This window comes from Salmo salar, chromosome ssa21 (genome assembly GCF_905237065.1).
Source record: "Salmo salar chromosome ssa21, Ssal_v3.1, whole genome shotgun sequence".
In the NCBI taxonomy this organism is placed as follows: domain Eukaryota; kingdom Metazoa; phylum Chordata; class Actinopteri; order Salmoniformes; family Salmonidae; genus Salmo; species Salmo salar.
The window spans coordinates 58,586,356-58,607,640 of NC_059462.1; the positions used below are offsets into that span (position 1 = coordinate 58,586,356).

Sequence of the window (21,285 nt, forward strand, 5' to 3'; positions counted from 1 at the left end):
CAAGTTCCTTGGTGTCCACATCACCAATAAACTATCATGGTCCAAACACACCGAGACAGTTGTGAAGAGGGCACGTCAAAAGATTTGGCATGGGTCCCCAGATCCTCAAAAAGTTATACATCTCCACCATCGAGAGCATCCTGACCGGTTGCATCACCACCTGGTATGGCAATAACTCGGCATCTGACCATAAGGCGCAACAGAGGGTAGAGCGTACGGCCCAGTACATCACTGGGCATCGAATCAGATGGCTTATTCATCACAAAAACCATTTGATGTTGCTAATTATTTTAATAGTTACTTCATTGGCAAAGTGGGCAAACTTAGATAGAAAATGGCAACAACGAACAGTGAACGTGTCAAAAAAAGATACACGTCAAATAACACTATTTGACGTTTTAAATAAGCTTTTAATTTGACACGTCAAATTGCACAGTTCTATTAGAGAATGGTGTGTGTTCTGAATCTGTAAGCCAAGTGTCACAACTACTATCAGTATCACTGTCAAAGCTGTACAAAAAAGTCAGCTAACAAGCAAACACTGGCCACAAACTATGTGTTTACAATACCGAGTTGGTAATAAAGCATTATTTGTTCAACCGCAAATTCTGGGGTAGCTTAGCTAGCTAGCTTTAGCTTGGTACCAAGCTAGCACCGACACAACCAGCCTGAAAACAATGACCAGTACAAACTGCAGTCATTTTTCACTATTCTTAGCAATGATTTAGGAATCCTTGTGAGTCAGTATTATCTAGGAAGCCACTTGTTGTTCGCCTATTGAAATTGAACTTCAGTTCATTAAACTTATTTAACCCTGTTGCCCAAAGCTAACGTTATAAGTAACCAGCTAGCTTCACCGGACTAGTGATGCTGGACCGGACATGTGTTGTGAAGCTAGCCACAATAAGGATTCGGCACAATTGTGGAATTTGCGGTTTGCCTTCTAAATAAAAAGTACCTCTTTGAAAGTGATGCAGAAGGTTACAATTGGTGGAATCATGTCATATTTAGACTAGATAATGTTAAACAAGGTTGGAATGTGAAGCAATGAAATGGGGTGTCAGTCTACTCGATGACCCACAGAACACAACTGGGGAGAGTTTACACAAATATTAGCGTTGTAGCTCTTATCGCGGGACTGTGACTGGGTGAAATCACCTCCCCAGTCAGCCTATTGTGTGTATTGATATTCATATTGCACTGTACAGTTTTACCTAAGGATTGGGGATCAATGAAATGGGGTATCAGTCTACTCAATACCCAAGATAATTCTTTCCCCAACGTCCTCCTCAGAGTTTTCAGACTCCAAAACATCCACACAGTATTGTTTTTCCTTGGGAATAGTCGTTCAATACACACAGGTTGACAATAAATGTGGCTCAATTCACGGTTGTTTCAGAGTCCCGCAACAAGAGCTACAATGCTAATGTTCTCTGGGTGTCACTGAGTAGACTGATACCCCATGTTATTGATCCATAACCCATAGGTAAGGCTGTACAGTGAAATAACCCATAGGTAAGGCTGTACAGTGAAATAACCCATAGGTAAGGCTGTACAGTGGAATAACCCATAGGTAAGGCTGTACAGTGGAATAACCCATAGGTAAGGCTGTACAGTGGAATAACCCATAGGTAAGGCTGTACAGTGGAATAACCCATAGGTAAGGCTGTACAGTGAAATAACCCATAGGTAAGGCTGTACAGTGGAATAACCCATAGGTAAGGCTGTACAGTGGAATAACCCATAGGTAAGGCTGTACAGTGAAATAACCCATAGGTAAGGCTGTACAGTGAAATAACCCATAGGTAAGGCTGTACAGTGGAATAACCCATAGGTAAGGCTGTACAGTGAAATAACCCATAGGTAAGGCTGTACAGTGAAATAACCCATAGGTAAGGCTGTACAGTGGAATAACCCATAGGTAAGGCTGTACAGTGGAATAACCCATAGGTAAGGCTGTACAGTGGAATAACCCATAGGTAAGGCTGTACAGTGTAATAAGGATGGCCTCGATTCAATTCTAAAGTATAATACATCCATTATGATTTCAACAGATTTGTCAAATTGTCTTTTGTTGATTTTCTATAACATTCCAACCTCGTTTAGCATACTCTATTAAAGGATGGCATAATTCGACTATTTTTATTCATTTGCATCACTGTCAATGACATCCTTTTATTCTGAAGGCTAACTGCAAAGTCCACTATTGTGGCTAATCCGTATTGTGGCTAATCCGTATTGTGGCTAATCCGTATTGTGGCTAGCTTCACATAGATGGGTCCGACCACCATTAATCAAATAAGAACTGTCTTATAAATTAGGTTTATTTTAGATGAAGAGACCTAGCTAGATAGTCAACTAGCTAACTATAGCTACTGAAACAGATCGTCGTTTTGCTATGTTTTTGGGGAAGAACATTGTTTGTATCCATGAGCTAGCTAGCTTTATTTTTATGACCAGCACTGTAGGTGCGCGAGACAACTTTACCAGCATCATAGCAGACGTAGTGGTTAGAGCGTTGGACCAGCAGGTAGCCTAGTGGTTAGAGTGAGTGGTTAGAGCGTTCACATAGCCTAGTGGTTACACCATGTAGAGCAATGGTTACGAGCGCATTGACAGGGTAGCTAGCCAGTGGGCGTTGGACCAGCAGGTAGCCTAGTGGTTAGAGCGTTGGGCCAGTAGACCAGCAGGTAGCCTAGTGGTTAGAGCGTTGGGCCAGCTAACCAGCAGGTAGCCTAGTGGTTAGAGCGTTGGAGCCAGTAACCAGCAGGTAGCCTAGTGGTTAGAGCGTTGGGCCAGTAACCAGCAGGTAGCCTAGTGGTTAGAGCGTTGGGCCAGTAACCAGCAGGTAGCCTAGTGGTTAGAGCGTTGGGCCAGTAACCAGCAGGTAGCCTAGTGGTTAGAGCGTTGGGCCAGTAACCAGCAGGTAGCCTAGTGGTTAGAGCGTTGGGCCAGTAACCAGCAGGTAGCCTAGTGGTTAGAGCGTTGGGCCAGTAACCAGCAGGTAGCCTAGTGGTTAGAGCGTTGGGCCAGTAACCAGCAGGTAGCCTAGTGGTTAGAGCGTTGGGCCAGTAACCAGCAGGTAGCCTAGTGGTTAGAGCGTTGGGCCAGTAACCAGCAGGTAGCCTAGTGGTTAGAGCGTTGGGCCAGTAACCAGCAGGTAGCCTAGTGGTTAGAGCGTTGGGCCAGTAACCAGCAGGTAGCCTAGTGGTTAGAGCGTTGGGCCAGTAACCAGCAGGTAGCCTAGTGGTTAGAGCGTTGGGCCAGTAACCAGCAGGTAGCCTAGTGGTTAGAGCGTTGGGCCAGTAACTGAAAGGTTGTTAGATCGAATCCCCGAGCTGACAAGTGAAAAAAAAATGTTGTTCTGCCTCTGAACAAGGCAGTTAACCCAGTATTCCTAGGCCGTCATTGTAAATAAGAATTTGTTCTTAACTGACTTACCCAGTTCAATAGGTTGGTCAACAAGCTTACTTGACACGTCAAATAACACTATTTGTATCTTTTTGGCAAGGAAAACATCGGATATCGGCCCCAAAAAATGTCATATCGGTGCATCACTAGTTCTCAGGCCTGGAGGGAAGCCAAGAGTGGTAAAGCAGCCTTTACTGGTTCTAACAGCAGACCGATCAGCTTGCTGCCAGCTCTTAGCAAAAAAATGGTGTTTGACCAAATACAATGCTATTTCTCTGTAAACAAATGAACAACAGACTTTCAGCATGCTTATAGAGAAGGGCACTCAACATGTACTGCACTGACACAAATGACTGATGATTGGTTGAAAGAATTTGATAATAAGAAGATTGCGGGAGCTGTACTGTTAGATTTCAGTGCAGCCTTTGATATCATTGACCATAACCTGTTGTTGTGAAAAACGTAAAGTATGTGTTATGGCTTTTCAACCTCTGCCATATAGTGGATTCAGAGTTATCTATCAGATAGAACTCAAAGGGTTTTCTTTAATGGAAGCGTCTCTAATGTCAAACATGTAAAGTGTGGTGTACCGCAGGGCAGCTCTCTAGGCCCTCTACTCACTGGCATTAAACAAAGCATGCGTGTCCATTTATGCTGATGATTCAAGCATATACGCATCAGCAACCAAAGCTAATGAAGTCACTGAAACCCTTAAAGAGTTGCAGTCTGTTTTGAAATGGGTGGCCAGTAATAAACTGGTCCTGAACATCTCTAAAACTAAGAGCTATGTATTTGGTACAAATCATTCCTTAAGTTCTAGACCTCAGCTGAATCTGGTAATAAATGGTGTGGCTGTTGAACAAGTTGAGGAGACTAAATTACTTGGCGTTACCTTAGATTGTAAACTGTCATGGTCAAAACATATAGATTCAATGGGGAGAGGTCTGGGGAGAGGTCTGTTCATAGTAAAGAGATGCTCTGCTTTTTTGACACAAAGCAAGTCCTGCAGACTCTAGTTTTGTCTAATCTTGATTATTGTCCAGTCGTGTGGTCCAGTGCTGCAAGGAAAGACCTAGTCAAGCTGCAGCTGGTCCAGAACAGAGCGGCACGTTTTGCTCTTCATTGTAATCAGAGGGCTGATATAAATACTACGCCAGTCTTTCTTGGATAAGAGTTGAGGAGAGACTAACTGCATCACTTCTTTTTATAAGAAACATTCTGTTGAAAATCCCAAATGGTTTACATAGTCAACTTACACACAGCTCTGACGTACACACTTTACCCCACCAGACATACCACCAGGTCCCCCCTCCCCCCACAGTCCCCAAATCCAGAACAAATTCAAGAAAGCGTACAGTATTATATAGAGCCAATTCTGCATGGAACTTCCTTCCGTCTCATATTGCTCAAATAAACAGCAAACCTGGTTTCAGAAAACAGATAAAGCAACACCTCACAGCACAACGCCTCTCCCCTATTTGACCTGGATAGTTTGTGTCTATGTATTGATATGTAGGCTACCTGTGCCTTTTTTTAGTTCTGTCCTTGAACTGTTCTTGTCTATTAATGTTCTGTATCATGTTTTATATTTCATGTGGACCCCAGGAAGAGTAGCTGCTGCCTTGGCAGGAACTAATGGGGATCCATAACAAACCCCAGGAAGAGTAGCTGCTGCCTTGGCAGGAACTAATGGGGATCCATAATAAACCCCAGGAAGAGTAGCTGCTGCCTTGGCAGGAAATAATGGGGATCCATAATAAACCCCAGGAAGAGTAGCTGCTGCCTTGGCAGGAACTAATGGGGATCCATAATAAACCCCAGGAAGAGTAGCTGCTGCCTTGGCAGGGAACTAATGGGGATCCATAATAAACCCCAGGAAAAGTAGCTGCTGCCTTGGCAGGAACTAATGGGGATCCATAATAAACCCCAGGAAGAGTAGCTGCTGCCTTGGCAGGAACTAATGGGGATCCATAATAAACCCCAGGAAGAGTAGCTGCTGCCTTGGCAGGAACTAATGGGGATCCATAATAAACCCCAGGAAGAGTAGCTGCTGCCTTGGCAGGAACTAATGGGGATCCATAATAAACCCCAGGAAGAGTAGCTGCTGCCTTGGCAGGAACTAATGGGGATCCATAATAAACCCCAGGAAGAGTAGCTGCTGCCTTGGCAGGAACTAATGGGGATCCATAATAAACCCCAGGAAAAGTAGCTGCTGCCTTGGCAGGAACTAATGGGGATACTAATAAAATACCAAATACCTGTCGTATTCGGCGCATGTGACAAATACATTTGATTTAACCAATAGCTACCTGGACTATCTGCATTGACTATCTCTTTGACTCATCACATATGCAGCTGTTACTGTCTATTATCTATCCTGTTGTCTAGTCACTTTATCCCAACCTACATTAGGAACACCTGCCTTTCCATGACAGACTGACCAGGTGAATCCAGGTGACAGCTATGATCCCTTATTGATGTCACTTGTTAAATCCATTTCAAATCAGTGTAGATGAAGGGGAGGAGACAGGTTATAGAAGGATTTTTAAGCCTTGAGACATGGATTGTGTATGTGTGTGCCATTCAGAGGGTGAATAGGCAAGACGAAAGATTTGTGTCTTTGAACAGGGTATGGTAGTAGGGGCCAGGCGCACCGTTTTGAGTGTGTCTAGACCGGCAACGCTGCTGGACAGTTTCCAGTGTGTATCAACAATGGTCCACCACCCAAAGGACCTCCAGCCAATTTGACACAACTGTGGGAAGCATTGGAGTCAACATGGGCCAGCATCCCTGTGGAACGCTTTCGACACCTTGTAGAGTCCATGTCCTGACGAATATATTACTCAATATTAGGAAGGTGTTCCTAATGTTTCGTACACTCAGTGTATGTGTACATATCTCGCTCAACTACCTTGTACCCCTGCAAATCGACTTGGTACTGGTGTCCAGTGTACATTTCATCATGTCACCAGAATAAGACCCTTGATATTTATTGGAAAGGAGCATCAAGCCCATCACCGTGTACTTTCACCACCCTGTGAAGTTCATCCCCGTGCGCTTTCACCACCCTGTGAAGTTCATCCCCGTGCGCTTTCACCACCCTGTGAAGTTCATCCCCGTGCGCTTTCACCACCCTGTGAAGTTCATCACCGCGCACTATCCCCACCCTGTGAAGTTCATCACCGCGTACTATCACCACCCTGTGAAGTTCATCACCGCGTACTATCACCACCCTGGGAAGTTCATCACCGCGTACTATCACCACCCTGTGAAGTTCATCACCGCGTACTATCCCCACCCTGTGAAGTTCATCACCGCGTACTATCACCACCCTGTGAAGTTCATCACCGCGTACTATCACCACCCTGTGAAGTTCATCACCGCGTACTATCACCACCCTGGGAAGTTCATCACCGCGTACTATCACCACCCTGTGGAAGTTCATCACCGCGTACTATCACCACCCTGTGAAGTTCATCACCGCGTACTATCACCACCCTGGGAAGTTCATCACCGCGTACTATCACCACCCTGTGAAGTTCATCACCGCGTACTATCACCACCCTGTGAAGTTCATCACCGCGTACTATCACCACCCTGGGAAGTTCATCACCGCGTACTATCACCACCCTGTGAAGTTCATCAGTTATTTCATCTGTAGTCTAATAGACTGCATGGTTTCCCAGCGTCGTAGTGGGGGGGGACCACACAACAGATCCTCACCTGACTCCAAGTTACCTTCCATAAACTGGTTATTATATCAATATTTACACATAAAGGATTTCCATCCATTTCTCGCATTATTAATTTTACTGACACAAAGAGATCCCACCATGTCAAATGACCTAATGACCTGTCAGCATTTATACAATTTATACAAAAAAAAAAAAAAGATTTTCCACTGTCTTTTTACTGACTCAAAAAGATCCCACCATGTCGAATAAACAAATTATCACAGCTTTCGTGATTTTTGTATTTATACGGTACGACTTTACTCGCATGAAAACTAGACACGTGTTTACAGTCCCAATACTTCTGGACCTCACTGTTTTTGGAGAGAAATAGTTCAATCAAACCAGATGCTGAAGAGACGTGTCATGAGGATCAGAGAAAGAGACACAGTTCATCATGTTGATCCGCCCGACACAGTTGGTGATCACTTCAAATATTTCTCCTTCCCTCACCATCAAAGCTCAAGCCAGGGGTGTACTGGACACGCTGCTATTCCCCCGTTTTGCCTCCTTGCCAGGTCGTCCTCGAAAAATAGGTTTTTAACCTCAATGGGTTTTTCCTGGTTAAATAAAAGTTAAATTAAAAAAAAAATAAAGACAATCTGGCATTTCAGACAAATGCCAGATGGGCGGGAATTATTTTTCTTCCTATTGGGTATTGTTTACTTTTTTATTTTAGAACAATTCTAATGATCTGGATAATAATGGTGCTCAAGGAAGAAAATGGTGGTAGAAATGCCAGAGCCGATTTTTGGTCCCGCTCTTTTGATCATCCCATGTAAATGGCTCTGATCATGACTCCTGGCACCAGTAGAGTTTAGACTTCTCTTTCAGAGTGCATTAGCTACTATAGGTCACTATTACCTGCTGTATGATGTTGGTGACACTCTGCCAGTGGGCCAGCTTGATGTTGTCCCCTCCATCCACCAGACCCTGGTAGCCCTGAGAGAAAAAAAAATCATCAAATCACATCTTGCAATCAGATCAATACTGGTCATGACGGAGCAGAACATCCTATTGTCATATTACTGATAATGTCAGTTGAAGGAAACAAAGAAGCTTCGGACATGTAAGACGCAGGCTAACTAACTAGCCGCAAGACACAGGCTGGCTAACCGCAAGACGCAGGCTGGCTAACTAACCGCAAGACGCAGGCTGGCTAACTAACCGCAAGACGCAGGCTAACTAACTAACCGCAAGACGCAGGCTGGCTAACTGACCGCAAGACGCAGGCTGGCTAACTGACCGCAAGACGCAGGCTGGCTAACTGATCGCAAGACGCAGGCTAACTAGGCTAACTAACTAACCGCAAGACGCAGGCTAACTAGGCTAACTAACTGACCGCAAGACGCAGGCTAACTAGGCTAACTAACTGACCGCAAGACGCAGGCTGGCTAACTAACTGACCGCAAGAAGCAGTCTGGCTAACCAACTGACCGCAAGACGCAGGCTGGCTAACTGACCGCAAGACGCAGGCTGGCTAACTGACCGCAAGACGCAGGCTGGCTAACTGACCGCAAGACGCAGGCTAACTAACTAGCCGCAAGACGCAGGCTAACTAACTAGCCGCAAGACGCAGGCTAACTAACTAGCCGCAGGCTAACTAACTAGCCGCAGGCTAACTAACTAGCCGCAAGACGCAGGCTAACTAACTAACCGCAAGACGCAGGCTGGCTAACTAACCGCAAGCCGCTGGCTAACTAACTAGCCGCAAGACGCAGGCTGGCTAACTAACTAGCCGCAAGACGCAGGCTGGCTAACTAACTAGCCGCAAGACACAGGCTGGCTAACTAACTAGCCGCAAGACACAGGCTGGCTAACTAACTAGCCGCAAGACACAGGCTGGCTAACTAACTAGCCGCAAGACACAGGCTGGCTAACTAACTAGCCGCAAGACACAGGCTGGCTAACTAACTAGCCGCAAGACACAGGCTGGCTAACTAACTAGCCGCAAGACACAGGCTGGCTAACTAACTAGCCGCAAGACACAGGCTGGCTAACTAACTAGCCGCAAGACACAGGCTGGCTAACTAACTAGCCGCAAGACACAGGCTGGCTAACTAACTAGCCGCAAGACACAGGCTGGCTAACTAACTAGCCGCAAGACACAGGCTGGCTAACTAACTAGCCGCAAGACACAGGCTGGCTAACTAGCCGCAAGACACAGGCTGGCTAACTAGCCGCAAGACACAGGCTAACTAACTAACCGCAAGACGCAGGCTAACTAGGCTAACTAACTAACCGCAAGACGCAGGCTGGCTAACTAACTGACCGCAAGACGCAGGCTGGCTAACTAACTGACCGCAAGAAGCAGTCTGGCTAACCAACTGACCGCAAGACGCAGGCTGGCTAACTGACCGCAAGACGCAGGCTGGCTAACTGACCGCAAGACGCAGGCTGGCTAACTGACCGCAAGACGCAGGCTGGCTAACTGACCGCAAGACGCAGGCTAACTAACTAGCCGCAAGACGCAGGCTAACTAACTAGCCGCAGGCTAACTAACTAGCTGCAGGCTAACTAACTAGCCGCAAGACACAGGCTAACTAACTAACCGCAAGACGCAGGCTGGCTAACTAACCGCAAGCCGCAGGCTAACTAGCCGCAAGACGCAGGCTGGCTAACTAACTAGCCGCAAGACGCAGGCTGGCTAACTAACTAGCCGCAAGACACAGGCTGGCTAACTAACTAGCCGCAAGACACAGGCTGGCTAACTAGCCGCAAGACACAGGCTGGCTAACTAGCCGCAAGACACAGGCTAACTAACTAACCGCAAGACGCAGGCTAACTAGGCTAACTAACTAACCGCAAGACGCAGGCTGGCTAACTAACTGACCGCAAGACGCAGGCTGGCTAACTAACTGACCGCAAGAAGCAGTCTGGCTAACCAACTGACCGCAAGACGCAGGCTGGCTAACTGACCGCAAGACGCAGGCTGGCTAACTGACCGCAAGACGCAGGCTGGCTAACTGACCGCAAGACGCAGGCTGGCTAACTGACCGCAAGACGCAGGCTAACTAACTAGCCGCAAGACGCAGGCTAACTAACTAGCCGCAGGCTAACTAACTAGCCGCAGGCTAACTAACTAGCCGCAAGACACAGGCTAACTAACTAACCGCAAGACGCAGGCTGGCTAACTAACCGCAAGCCGCAGGCTAACTAGCCGCAAGACGCAGGCTGGCTAACTAACTAGCCGCAAGACGCAGGCTGGCTAACTAACTAGCCGCAAGACGCAGGCTGGCTAACTAACTAGCCGCAAGACACAGGCTGGCTAACTAACTAGCCGCAAGACACAGGCTGGCTAACTAACTAGCCGCAAGACACAGGCTGGCTAACTAACTAGCCGCAAGACACAGGCTGGCTAACTAACTAGCCGCAAGACACAGGCTGGCTAACTAACTAGCCGCAAGACACAGGCTGGCTAACTAACTAGCCGCAAGACACAGGCTGGCTAACTAACTAGCCGCAAGACACAGGCTGGCTAACTAACTAGCCGCAAGACACAGGCTGGCTAACTAACTAGCCGCAAGACACAGGCTGGCTAACTAACTAGCCGCAAGACACAGGCTGGCTAACTAACTAGCCGCAAGACACAGGCTGGCTAACTAGCCGCAAGACACAGGCTGGCTAACTAGCCGCAAGACACAGGCTGGCTAACTAGCCGCAAGACACAGGCTGGCTAACTAGCCGCAAGACACAGGCTAACTAACTAACCACAAGACGCAGGCAGGCTAACTAACCGCAAGACGCAGGCTAACTAACTGTAAGACACAGGCTAACTAACCGTAAGACGCAGGCTAACTAGGCTAACTAACCGTAAGACGCAGGCTAACTAGGCTAACTGACTGTAAGACGCAGGGTAATGAAAGATATGTTTTAAAACTGGTGTGGGGTAAAATAGATGGCGTATGGATAACAGTACCTCATATACGAGATACATCTTGGCTCCAACAAATATCCCCATCCGGGTCACAGCGGACAGCTGCATTCATTCCTGGATATCAGAGGGTCAGATTACAAACTGCAATAAAAAAAAATACATCTGTCATACTATAGATTTCTTTGATCATATATTGTTTAATATCGGGGTGGCAGGTAGCCTAGTGGTCAGAGCGCTGGGCCAGTAATGAGGCCATGCGCATAGAAAATGTCTATATGTCTATTTTTTTATATATTGTATTAACCTTTTATTTAACTACGCAAGTCAGTTAAGAACAAATTCTTATTTACAATGACATTATCTCTCAGTGCAGCTTTTCAGTCAACATGTTGAAATGTAAATTACTGGAATCTGGCTTACCGTGAGGTCAATAACTCTGAATTACATCTGGCTTACCGTGAGGTCAATAACTCTGAATTACATCTGGCTTACCGTGAGGTCAATAACTCTGAATTACATCTGGCTTACCGTGAGGTCAATAACTCTGAATTACATCTGGCTTACCGTGAGGTCAATAACTCTGAATTACATCATCGTGGGCTATAGTAATAGCAAGCTAACAAAGTTTCACTCCGTCCTTCTCATCTTTGTGCTCTCGCCCTCAGGGAATGAGCAGTCGCCCCACGCGCGCCGAAATATAATTTCTTTGGACGAATCAAAAATTATATTTGGAAAACTATTTTGACTCTGCTTTTAAAGTACCACCGTTTACAGAAATGCTGGTTTTAGGCAGCATTATAAAGGCAGGGCAGTCCGGGGCTCATGTTGGAGTATTGCAGTGTAGCCTAGTTTGTTTTACACCATCCCAGCAGGGCAGAATACTCGGAGCGGAGACAAAATCATTCAGGCTTAAAACCCCGAAATCCCAGGTCTGGTAAAAATATAGCTAGCTTTCTCTTGTTCTCTCTCTGCTGCTTCTCCTTGTTAAAAACTGTTCAACTATTTTTTTGTCTCTCACTCTGACTACATGTTTTATACACTGCAGTGCTAGCTAGCTGTAGTTTATGCTTTCAGTACTAGATTCATTCTGTGATCTTTTGATTGGGTGTCAGTTCATGCTGCAAGAAATCTGATAGGTTGGAGGACGTCCTCCGGAAGTTGTCATGATTACTGTGTAAGTCTATGGAAGGGGTTGAGAAACATGAGCCTCCTAGGTTTTGTATTGAAATCAATGTACCCAGAGGAGGACGGAAAATAGCCGTCCTCCAGCTACAGAAAGTGCTGTTTAGGCTACTGTAGACCTTCAACGCAAAACAGTTATTTGGTGACATTGACATATTTAGTATAGTTTTATCAAAAAAAGGCTAACTTTAAGGTTTCACTTATTCACTAAGGTAACCTGCCTAAAAGACTACAGACCCGTACCACTCACATCCGTAGCCATGAAGTGCTTTGAAAGGCTGGTCATGGGTCACATTAAACACCATTATCCCAGAAACCCTAGACCCACTCCAATTTGGATACCGCCCTAACAGATCCACAGATGATGCAATCTCTATTGCACTCCACACTGCCCTTTCCCACCTGGACAAAAGGAACACCTATGTGAGAATGCTATTCATTGACTACAGCTCAGCGTTCAACACCATAGTACCCTCAAAGCTCATCACTAAGCTAAGGATCCTGGGACTAAACACCTCCCTCTGCAACTGGATCCTGGACTTCCTGACAGGCCGCCCCCAGGTGGTGAGGGTAGGTAACAACACATCTGCCACGCTGATCCTCAACACAGGGGCCCCTCAGGGGTGCGTGCTCAGTCCCCTCCTGTACTCCCTGTTCACTCATGACTGCACGGCCAGGCACGACTCCAACACCATCATTAACCTGTTATGGCTAGGGGGCAGTATTTTCACGGCTGGATAAAAAACGTACCCGATTTAATCTGATTATTACTCCTGCCCAGAAACTAGAATATGCATATAATTATTAGCTTTGGATAGAAAACACTCCAAAGTTTCTAAAACTGTTTGAATGGTGTCTGAGTATAACAGAACTCATATGGCAGGCCAAAACCTGAGAAGATTCTGTACAGGAAGTACCCTGTCTGACCATTTCTTGCCCTTCTTTATTATCTCTATCCATTACAGGGGATCTCTGCTGTTACGTGACACTTCCTACGGCTCCAATGGGCTCTCAGAGCCCGGGAAAAAGCTGAATGACGTAATTCAAAGCCCTGGCTGAAACACATTATCGCGTTTGTAAAGTGGCCGATCAGGGGACAGTGGGCTTAGGCGCGTGCACTGGCCGCCCCCGTCTTTCTGTTTTTCCCTCTATTTACCGAAACTCTGATTCCCGGTCGGAATATTATCGCTTTTCTACGAGAAAATTGGCATAAAAATTGATTTTAAACAGCGGTTGACATGCTTCGAAGTACGGTAATGGAATATTTCGAAATCTTTTGTCATGAATTGCGCCTTGCTCGTAACCCTGATTTACCATTTCGGATAGTGTCTAGAACGCACGAACAAAACGCCGCTATTTGGATATAACGATGGATTATTTTGGACCAAACCAACATTTGTTATTGAAGTAGCAGTCCTGGGAGTGCATTCTGACGAAGACAACAAACGTAATCAAACTTTTGTAATAGTAAATCGGAGTTTGATCAGGGCTAAACTTGGTCGGTGTCTAAATGGCTAGCCGTGATGGCTGGGCTATCTACTGAGAATATTGCAAAATGTGCTTTCACCGAAAAGCTATTTTAAAAATCGGACATATCGAGTGCATAGAGGAGTTCTGTATCTATAATTCTTAAAATAATTGTTATGTTTTTTGTGAACGTTTATCGTGAGTAATTTAGTAAATTCACCGGATGTTTGCGGGGGGTATGCTAGTTCTGAACGTCACATGCTAATGTAAAAAAGCTGGTTTTTGATATAAATATGAACTTGATTGAACAAAACATGCATGTATTGTATAACATAATGTCCTAGGGTTGTCATCTGATGAAGATCAAAGGTTAGTGCTGCATTTAGCTGTGGTTTTGTTTTTTGTGACATTATATGCTAGCTTGAAAAATGGGTGTCTGATTATTTCTGGCTGGGTACTCTGCTGACATAATCTAATGTTTTGCTTTCGCTGTAAAGCCTTTTTGAAATCGGACAGTGTGGTTAGATAAAGGAGAGTCTTGTCTTTAAAATGCTGTAAAATAGTCATATGTTTGAAAAATTGAAGTTTTTGTATTTTTGAGGAATTTGTAATTCGCGCCACGCCTATCATTGGATATTGGAGCAGGTGTTCCGCTAGCGGAACATCTAGATGTAAGTTTGCAGACGACACACCAGTGGTAGGCCTGATCACCAACAACGAGGAGACAGCCTATAGGGAGGAGGTCAGAGACCTGGCCGGGTGGTGCCAGAATAACAACCTCTCGCTCAACGTGATCAAGACAAAGGAGATGATTGTGGTCTACAGGAAAAAGAGGACCGAGCACACCCCCATTCTAATCGACGGGGCTGTAGTGGAGCAGGTTGAGAGCTTCAAGTTCCTTGGCATCCACATCACCAACAAACTAGAATGGTCCAAGCACACCAAGACAGTCGTGAAGAGGGCATGACAAAGCCTATTCCCCCTCAGGAGACTGAAAAGATTTGGCATGGGTCCTGAGATCCTCAAAAGGTTCTGCAGCTGCAACATCGAGAGCATCCTGACTGGTTGCGTCACTGCCTGGTATGGCAACTGCTCGGTCTCCGACCGTAAGGCACTACAGAGGGTAGTGCGTACAGCCCAGTACATCATCGGGGCCAAGCTTTCTGACATCCAGGACCTCTACACCAGGTGGTGTCAGAGGAAGGCCCTAGAAATTGTCTAAAACCCCAGCCACCTCAGTCATATACTCTTCTCTCTACTACCGCATGGCAAGCGGTACCGGAGCGCCAAGTCTAGGACAAAAAGGCTTCTCAACAGGTTTTGCCCCCCAAAGCCATAAGACTCCTGAATATGTAATCAAATGGCTAACCAGACTATCTGCATTGTGTCCCGCCCACCACCCCCTCTTTTACGCTGCTGCTACTCTCTGTTCATCATATATGCATAGTCACTTTAACCATATCTACCTCAATCAGCCTGACTAACTGGTGCCTGTATGTAGCCTCGCTACTGTTATTTTTCACTGTCTTTTTGGCTGTTTTAATTTCTTTACTTATCTATTGTTCACTTAATACCTTTTTTAACTTAAAAAATTGCACTGTTGGTTAGAGAAAGTAAAGCATTTCACTGTATCAAAAAAAAAACGTTGATTTTGAATTGTATTAAATTCACTGAGTAGGATGGTCCTCCAACTGTCTAGTTCTGCAGTAGGCTGAGGTCTGTAACCTTGAAGATCTCTGCTCAAACATGCAACGGGAATGCAATAAATGGCTCCTCCTCTCTCCTACCTGACATGCTGCACGTATGGCCCAATACACACTCACTGACGTAGTGCGCTAATAGGGGTGCGCTTGTCTAGTTCGCCCGGTGCGAAATAATGCCAGAGTTTACACTTTTCACAGCATTATATTGGTTCTAAACACGATATCCGCCCACCCGGCGTACAGCGTGATCTCAATCAAATGCACCTTCAGTTTAAAGTAGCGCTTCCACAAACATTTTGCAAACTGATTCTATTAAATCGATGGGTGAGGACACAAAACTAGGATATTATGACTTTTACAACATTATAAATGGAACGAGTCATTTCTTCAAAAATGCACGAAAACACATTTATTGGATAATATTGTCAAACCCTTCGTTTTTTTCCTTTCAGCTGTCAAAACCCCATGTCAACAACTCGCGTAAAATAATAGTTTAAAATGATGATCAAAGTGAAATAACTAACAGTTAACATATGACCGACGAGCTGTAGGGATTACACAACTAACATAACGAAGCCCTAGTTGATAAATAACTGGAGAGATGTTTGTCCGTTTCCCTAATCACCCTGTACCTTGTGCATCTCCGCCGCTTGTCAACAAGGCGATAGCTTTCCCAGCGCCCGTCATCTTCAGTCTCTCTAAATCAGACATTTCAGCAGCGACTGGAATACGGATCAACCTCGACTGGAGAAATTCTGTCAAATAATAATTATTCTCGTTGAAATACAAGTTAGGAGCTGATGCAGGCAGTGCTGTCGGTGACTTTCCTTGTGTTGGCTGACCGCCTTTTGAAATGACTCCGCCTCAACAAGACTGCACAATATGGGAAGGAGTGGTCGTTTTGCTGATAGCCTCCTCCTTCTCCTCATCTTCCTCCTTCTTCTTCTTCTTCTTCGAGGAGGTTTAACGGTGGTTGGCATCCAATAAATGTTGCATTAGCGCCACTTACTAGACTGGAGTTTAACTCCTTTACACTTTGCTTGAAACTTAAAATGAATAAATCAACAAATATTCCTACCATCTACCATCTAACCCTACACTCATTACCACCTACCATCTAACCCTACACTCATTACCATCTACCATCTAACCCTACACTCATTACCATCTACTATCTAACCCTACACTCATTACCATCTACCATCTAACCCTACACTCATTACCACCTACCATCTAACCCTACACTCATTACCATCTACCATCTAACCCTACACTCATTACCATCTACCATCTAACCCTACACTCATTACCACCTACCATCTAACCCTACACTCATTACCATCTACCATCTAACCCTACACTCATTACCATCTACCATCCAACCCTACACTCATTACCACCTACCATCTAACCCTACACTCATTACCACCTACCATCCAACCCTACACTCATTACCACCTACCATCTAACCCTACACTCATTACCATCTACCACCCTACTCCACTATTTAAATACCCTACCATCTACCATCTACCCCTACACTCATTACCATCTACCATCTAACCCTACACTCATTACCAACCTACCACCCTACTACACTATTTAAATACCCTACCATCTACCATCTACCCCTACACTCATTACCAACCTACCACCCTACTACACTATTTAAATACCCTACCATCTACCATCTACCCCTACACTCATTACCATCTACCATCTAACCCTACACTCATTACCAACCTACCACCCTACTACACTATTTAAATACCCTACCATCTACCATCTACCCCTACACTCATTACCATCTACCATCTAACCCTACACTCATTACCAACCTACCACCCAACTACACTATTTAAATACCCTACCATCTAACCCTACACTCATTACCATCTACCACCCTACTACACTATTCAAATACCCTACCATCTACCATCTACCCCTACACTCATTACCATCTACCATCTAACCCTACACTCATTACCACCTACCATCTAACCCTACACTCATTACCATCTGCCACCCTACTACACTATTTAAATACCCTACCATCTACCATCTAACCCTACACTCATTACCATCTACCACCCTACTACACTATTTAAATACCCTACCATCTACCATCTAACCCTACACTCATTACCATCTACCACCCTACTCCACTATTTAAATACCCTACCATCTACCATCTACCCCTACACTCATTACCATCTACCATCTAACCCTACACTCATTACCAACCTACCACCCTACTACACTATTTAAATACCCTACCATCTACCATCTACCCCTACACTCATTACCAACCTACCACCCTACTACACTATTTAAATACCCTACCATCTACCATCTACCCCTACACTCATTACCATCTACCATCTAACCCTACACTCATTACCAACCTACCACCCTACTACACTATTTAAATACCCTACCATCTACCATCTACCCCTACACTCATTACCATCTACCATCTAACCCTACACTCATTACCAACCTACCACCCAACTACACTATTTAAATACCCTACCATCTAACCCTACACTCATTACCATCTACCACCCTACTACACTATTCAAATACCCTACCATCTACCATCTACCCCTACACTCATTACCATCTACCATCTAACCCTACACTCATTACCAACCTACCACCCAACTACACTATTTAAATACCCTACCATCTAACCCTACACTCATTACCATCTACCACCCTACTCCACTATTTAAATACCCTACCATCTACCATCTAACCCTACACTCATTACCAACCTACCACCCTACTCCACTATTTAAATACCCTACCATCTACCATCTAACCCTACACTCATTACCATCTACCATCTAACCCTACACTCATTACCATCTACTAAAAGATCTACTACTACACCACTCCTCTCTGTTCTGGTCCAGATCTACTACTATACCACTCCTCTCTGTTCTGGTACAGATCTACTACTACACCACTCCTCTCTGTTCTGGTCCAGATCTACTACTACACCACTCCTCTCTGTTCTGGTCCAGATCTACTACTACACCACTCCTCTCTGTTCTGGTCCGGATCTACTACTACACCACTCCTCTCTGTTCTGGTCCAGATCTACTACTACACCACTCCTCTCTGTTCTGGTCCAGATCTACTACTACACCACTCCTCTCTGTTCTGGTCCAGATCTACTACTACACCACTCCTCTCTGTTCTGGTCCAGATCTACTACTACACCACTCCTCTCTGTTCTGGTCCAGATCTACTACTACACCACTCCTCTCTGTTCTGGTCCAGATCTACTACTACACCACTCCTCTCTGTTCTGGTCCAGATCTACTACTACACCACTCCTCTCTGTTCTGGTCCAGATCTACTACTACACCACTCCTCTCAGGATCCCTCCACCTTGACCCATCTTCCTCTACTTTCTTCACTGCCTTAGAATATGACAACTTATGCACTACTGCCCATAAGCTTGACACCTGTAACAACGTAATGTATTCGGCACAAAAGCTCGTACGGAATAACTTATATATCCTAACATCACTTCACCGATTCCACATGTAACCGATGTTAAATGGCTAGCTAGTTAGCGGTAGTGCGCGCTAATAGCGTTTCAATCGGGTGACGTCACAGTGATGATGTAACAGTGATGATGTAACAGTGTTGATGTGTGTCAGTAACAGTGATGATGTAACAGTGATGTAACAGTGATGATGTAACAGTGTTGATGTGTGTCAGTAACAGTGATGATGTAACAGTGATGTAACAGTGATGATGTAACAGTGATGTAACAGTGTTGATGTGTGTCAGCTCTGAGACCTTCAAGTAGTTGTTCCCCTTGCTCTGCAAGGGCCGTGGCTGTTGTGGCGCGACGGGTAACGGTGCTTCGTGGGGTGTCAGTTGTTGATGTGTGCTGGTTCAAGCCCAGGTTGGGGTGAGGAGAGGGACGGAAGCTAAACCGTTACACACAGCACCTACCTCTGTTTTCACCCACCCTGAAACCACAAATGGATCAGCCAAAAGGCAAGGGTCTACTTTTCCCAAAAACTTCACTCTTACTGTCACAGACTCATCTTGGTCCTGTGTGGCTCAGTTGGTAGAGCATGGTGTTTGCAACGTCAGGGTTGTGGGTTCGATTCCCACGGGGGACCTGTACAGAGAAAACATTTATGAAATGTATGCATTCACTACTGTAAGTCGCTCTGGATAAGAACTAAAATGTATCTTTATCCTGACCCTCGGTGCAACCCTCAGCTTCGAGAACTTCCCCACACCTACCACCTCTGATACTTTGACCTCCTTCACTTCCATTTCTCCTCCTGTCTTCAGCTCACTCTGTTTACACTTTCTACCATTCTTCTTTAACAAACCATCTCCCATTTTCCCTCCATTTTTAACCGACTCAAGCTCACCCTCTTCCTCCCTCTCTCTCTCTCAGACCTCCTCTGCCTCTCTTTTTCCCTCCGTTCCTTCTCCTCCGTATTCCAAGCACACGTCTCCTTATGATAATGCTGCACTTCTCCCGACGTCCATCTTGTTCTTACCTCGTCAAGAGACGGCATTTAACCGGCTTTCACAATCTCCGTACAATCAGTGAAATGGCTAGCTAGTTAGCGGTGGCGTAACCGATGTGAAATGGCTAGTTAGTTAGCGGTGGTGTAACCGATGTGAAATGGCTAGCTAGTTAGCGGTGGTGTAACCGATGTGAAATGGCTAGCTAGTTAGCGGTGGTGTAACCGGTGTGAAATGGCTAGCTAGTTAGCGGTGGTGTAACCGGTGTGAAATGGCTAGCTAGTTAGCGGTGGTGTAACCGGTGTGAAATGGCTAGCTAGTTAGCGGTGGTGCACGCTAATAGCGTTTCAATCGGGGTGACGTCACTCGCTCTGAGACCTTGAAGTAGTTGTTCCCCTTTGCTCTGCAAAGGGCCGTGGCGCGATGGGTAACGATGCTTCGTGGGGTGACTGTTGTCTATGTGTGCAGAGGGTCCCTGGTTCGAGCCCAGGTTGGGACTAGGAGAGGGACGGAAGCTAGACTGTTACATCAGCACAAACATTTACATTTCAGTCATTTAGCTGATGCTCTTATCCAGAGCGACTTACAGTAGTGAATGCATACATTTCATACAATTTTTGTATTTATTAATTTTTTCCCCGTACTAGCCCCGCAGTGGGAATCAAACCCACAACCCTGATGTTGCAAACACCATGCTCTACCAACTGAGCTACAGGGAAGGCAGTAGGTCAAACACCATGCTCTACCAACTGAGCTACAGGGAAGGCAGTAGGTCAAACACCATGCTCTACCAACTGAGCTACAGGGAAGGCAGTAGGTCAAACACCATGCTCTACCAACTGAGCTACAGGGAAGGCAGTAGGTCAAACACCATGCTCTACCAACTGAGCTACAGGGAAGGCAGTAGGTCAAACACCATGCTCTACCAACTGAGCTACAGGGAAGGCAGTAGGTCAAACACCATGCTCTACCAACTGAGCTACAGGGAAGGCAGTAGGTCAAACACCATGCTCTACCAACTGAGCTACATGGAAGGCAGTAGGTCAAACACCATGCTCTACCAACTGAGCTACAGGGAAGGCAGTAGGTCAAACACCATGCTCTACCAACTGAGCTACAGGGAAGGCAGTAGGTCAAACACCATGCTCTACCAACTGAGCTACAGGGAAGGCAGTAGGTCAAACACCATGCTCTACCAACTGAGCTACAGGGAAGGCAGTAGGTCAAACACCATGCTCTACCAACTGAGCTACAGGGAAGGCAGTAGGTCAAACACCATGCTCTACCAACTGAGCTACATGGAAGGCAGTAGGTCAAACACCATGCTCTACCAACTGAGCTACAGGGAAGGCAGTAGGTCAAACACCATGCTCTACCAACTGAGCTACAGGGAAGGCAGTAGGTC

General features: G+C 45.6%; 1 protein-coding gene across 1 annotated transcript in view; it reads right to left on the minus strand.

The window, feature by feature from the left end:
• The window catches only part of pfkla (phosphofructokinase, liver a), a 52,528-nt gene extending 36,268 nt beyond the window's left edge, over positions 1-16,260 (minus strand). Inside the window, 4 exon segments of the mRNA XM_045704945.1 lie at positions 8,007-8,084; positions 11,062-11,113; positions 11,115-11,133; positions 16,004-16,260. Coding sequence (XP_045560901.1) covers positions 8,007-8,084; positions 11,062-11,113; positions 11,115-11,133; positions 16,004-16,082 — 228 coding nt within the window. The 5' untranslated portion in view covers positions 16,083-16,260.
• Between the last annotated feature and the right edge of the window lie 5,025 nt (positions 16,261-21,285).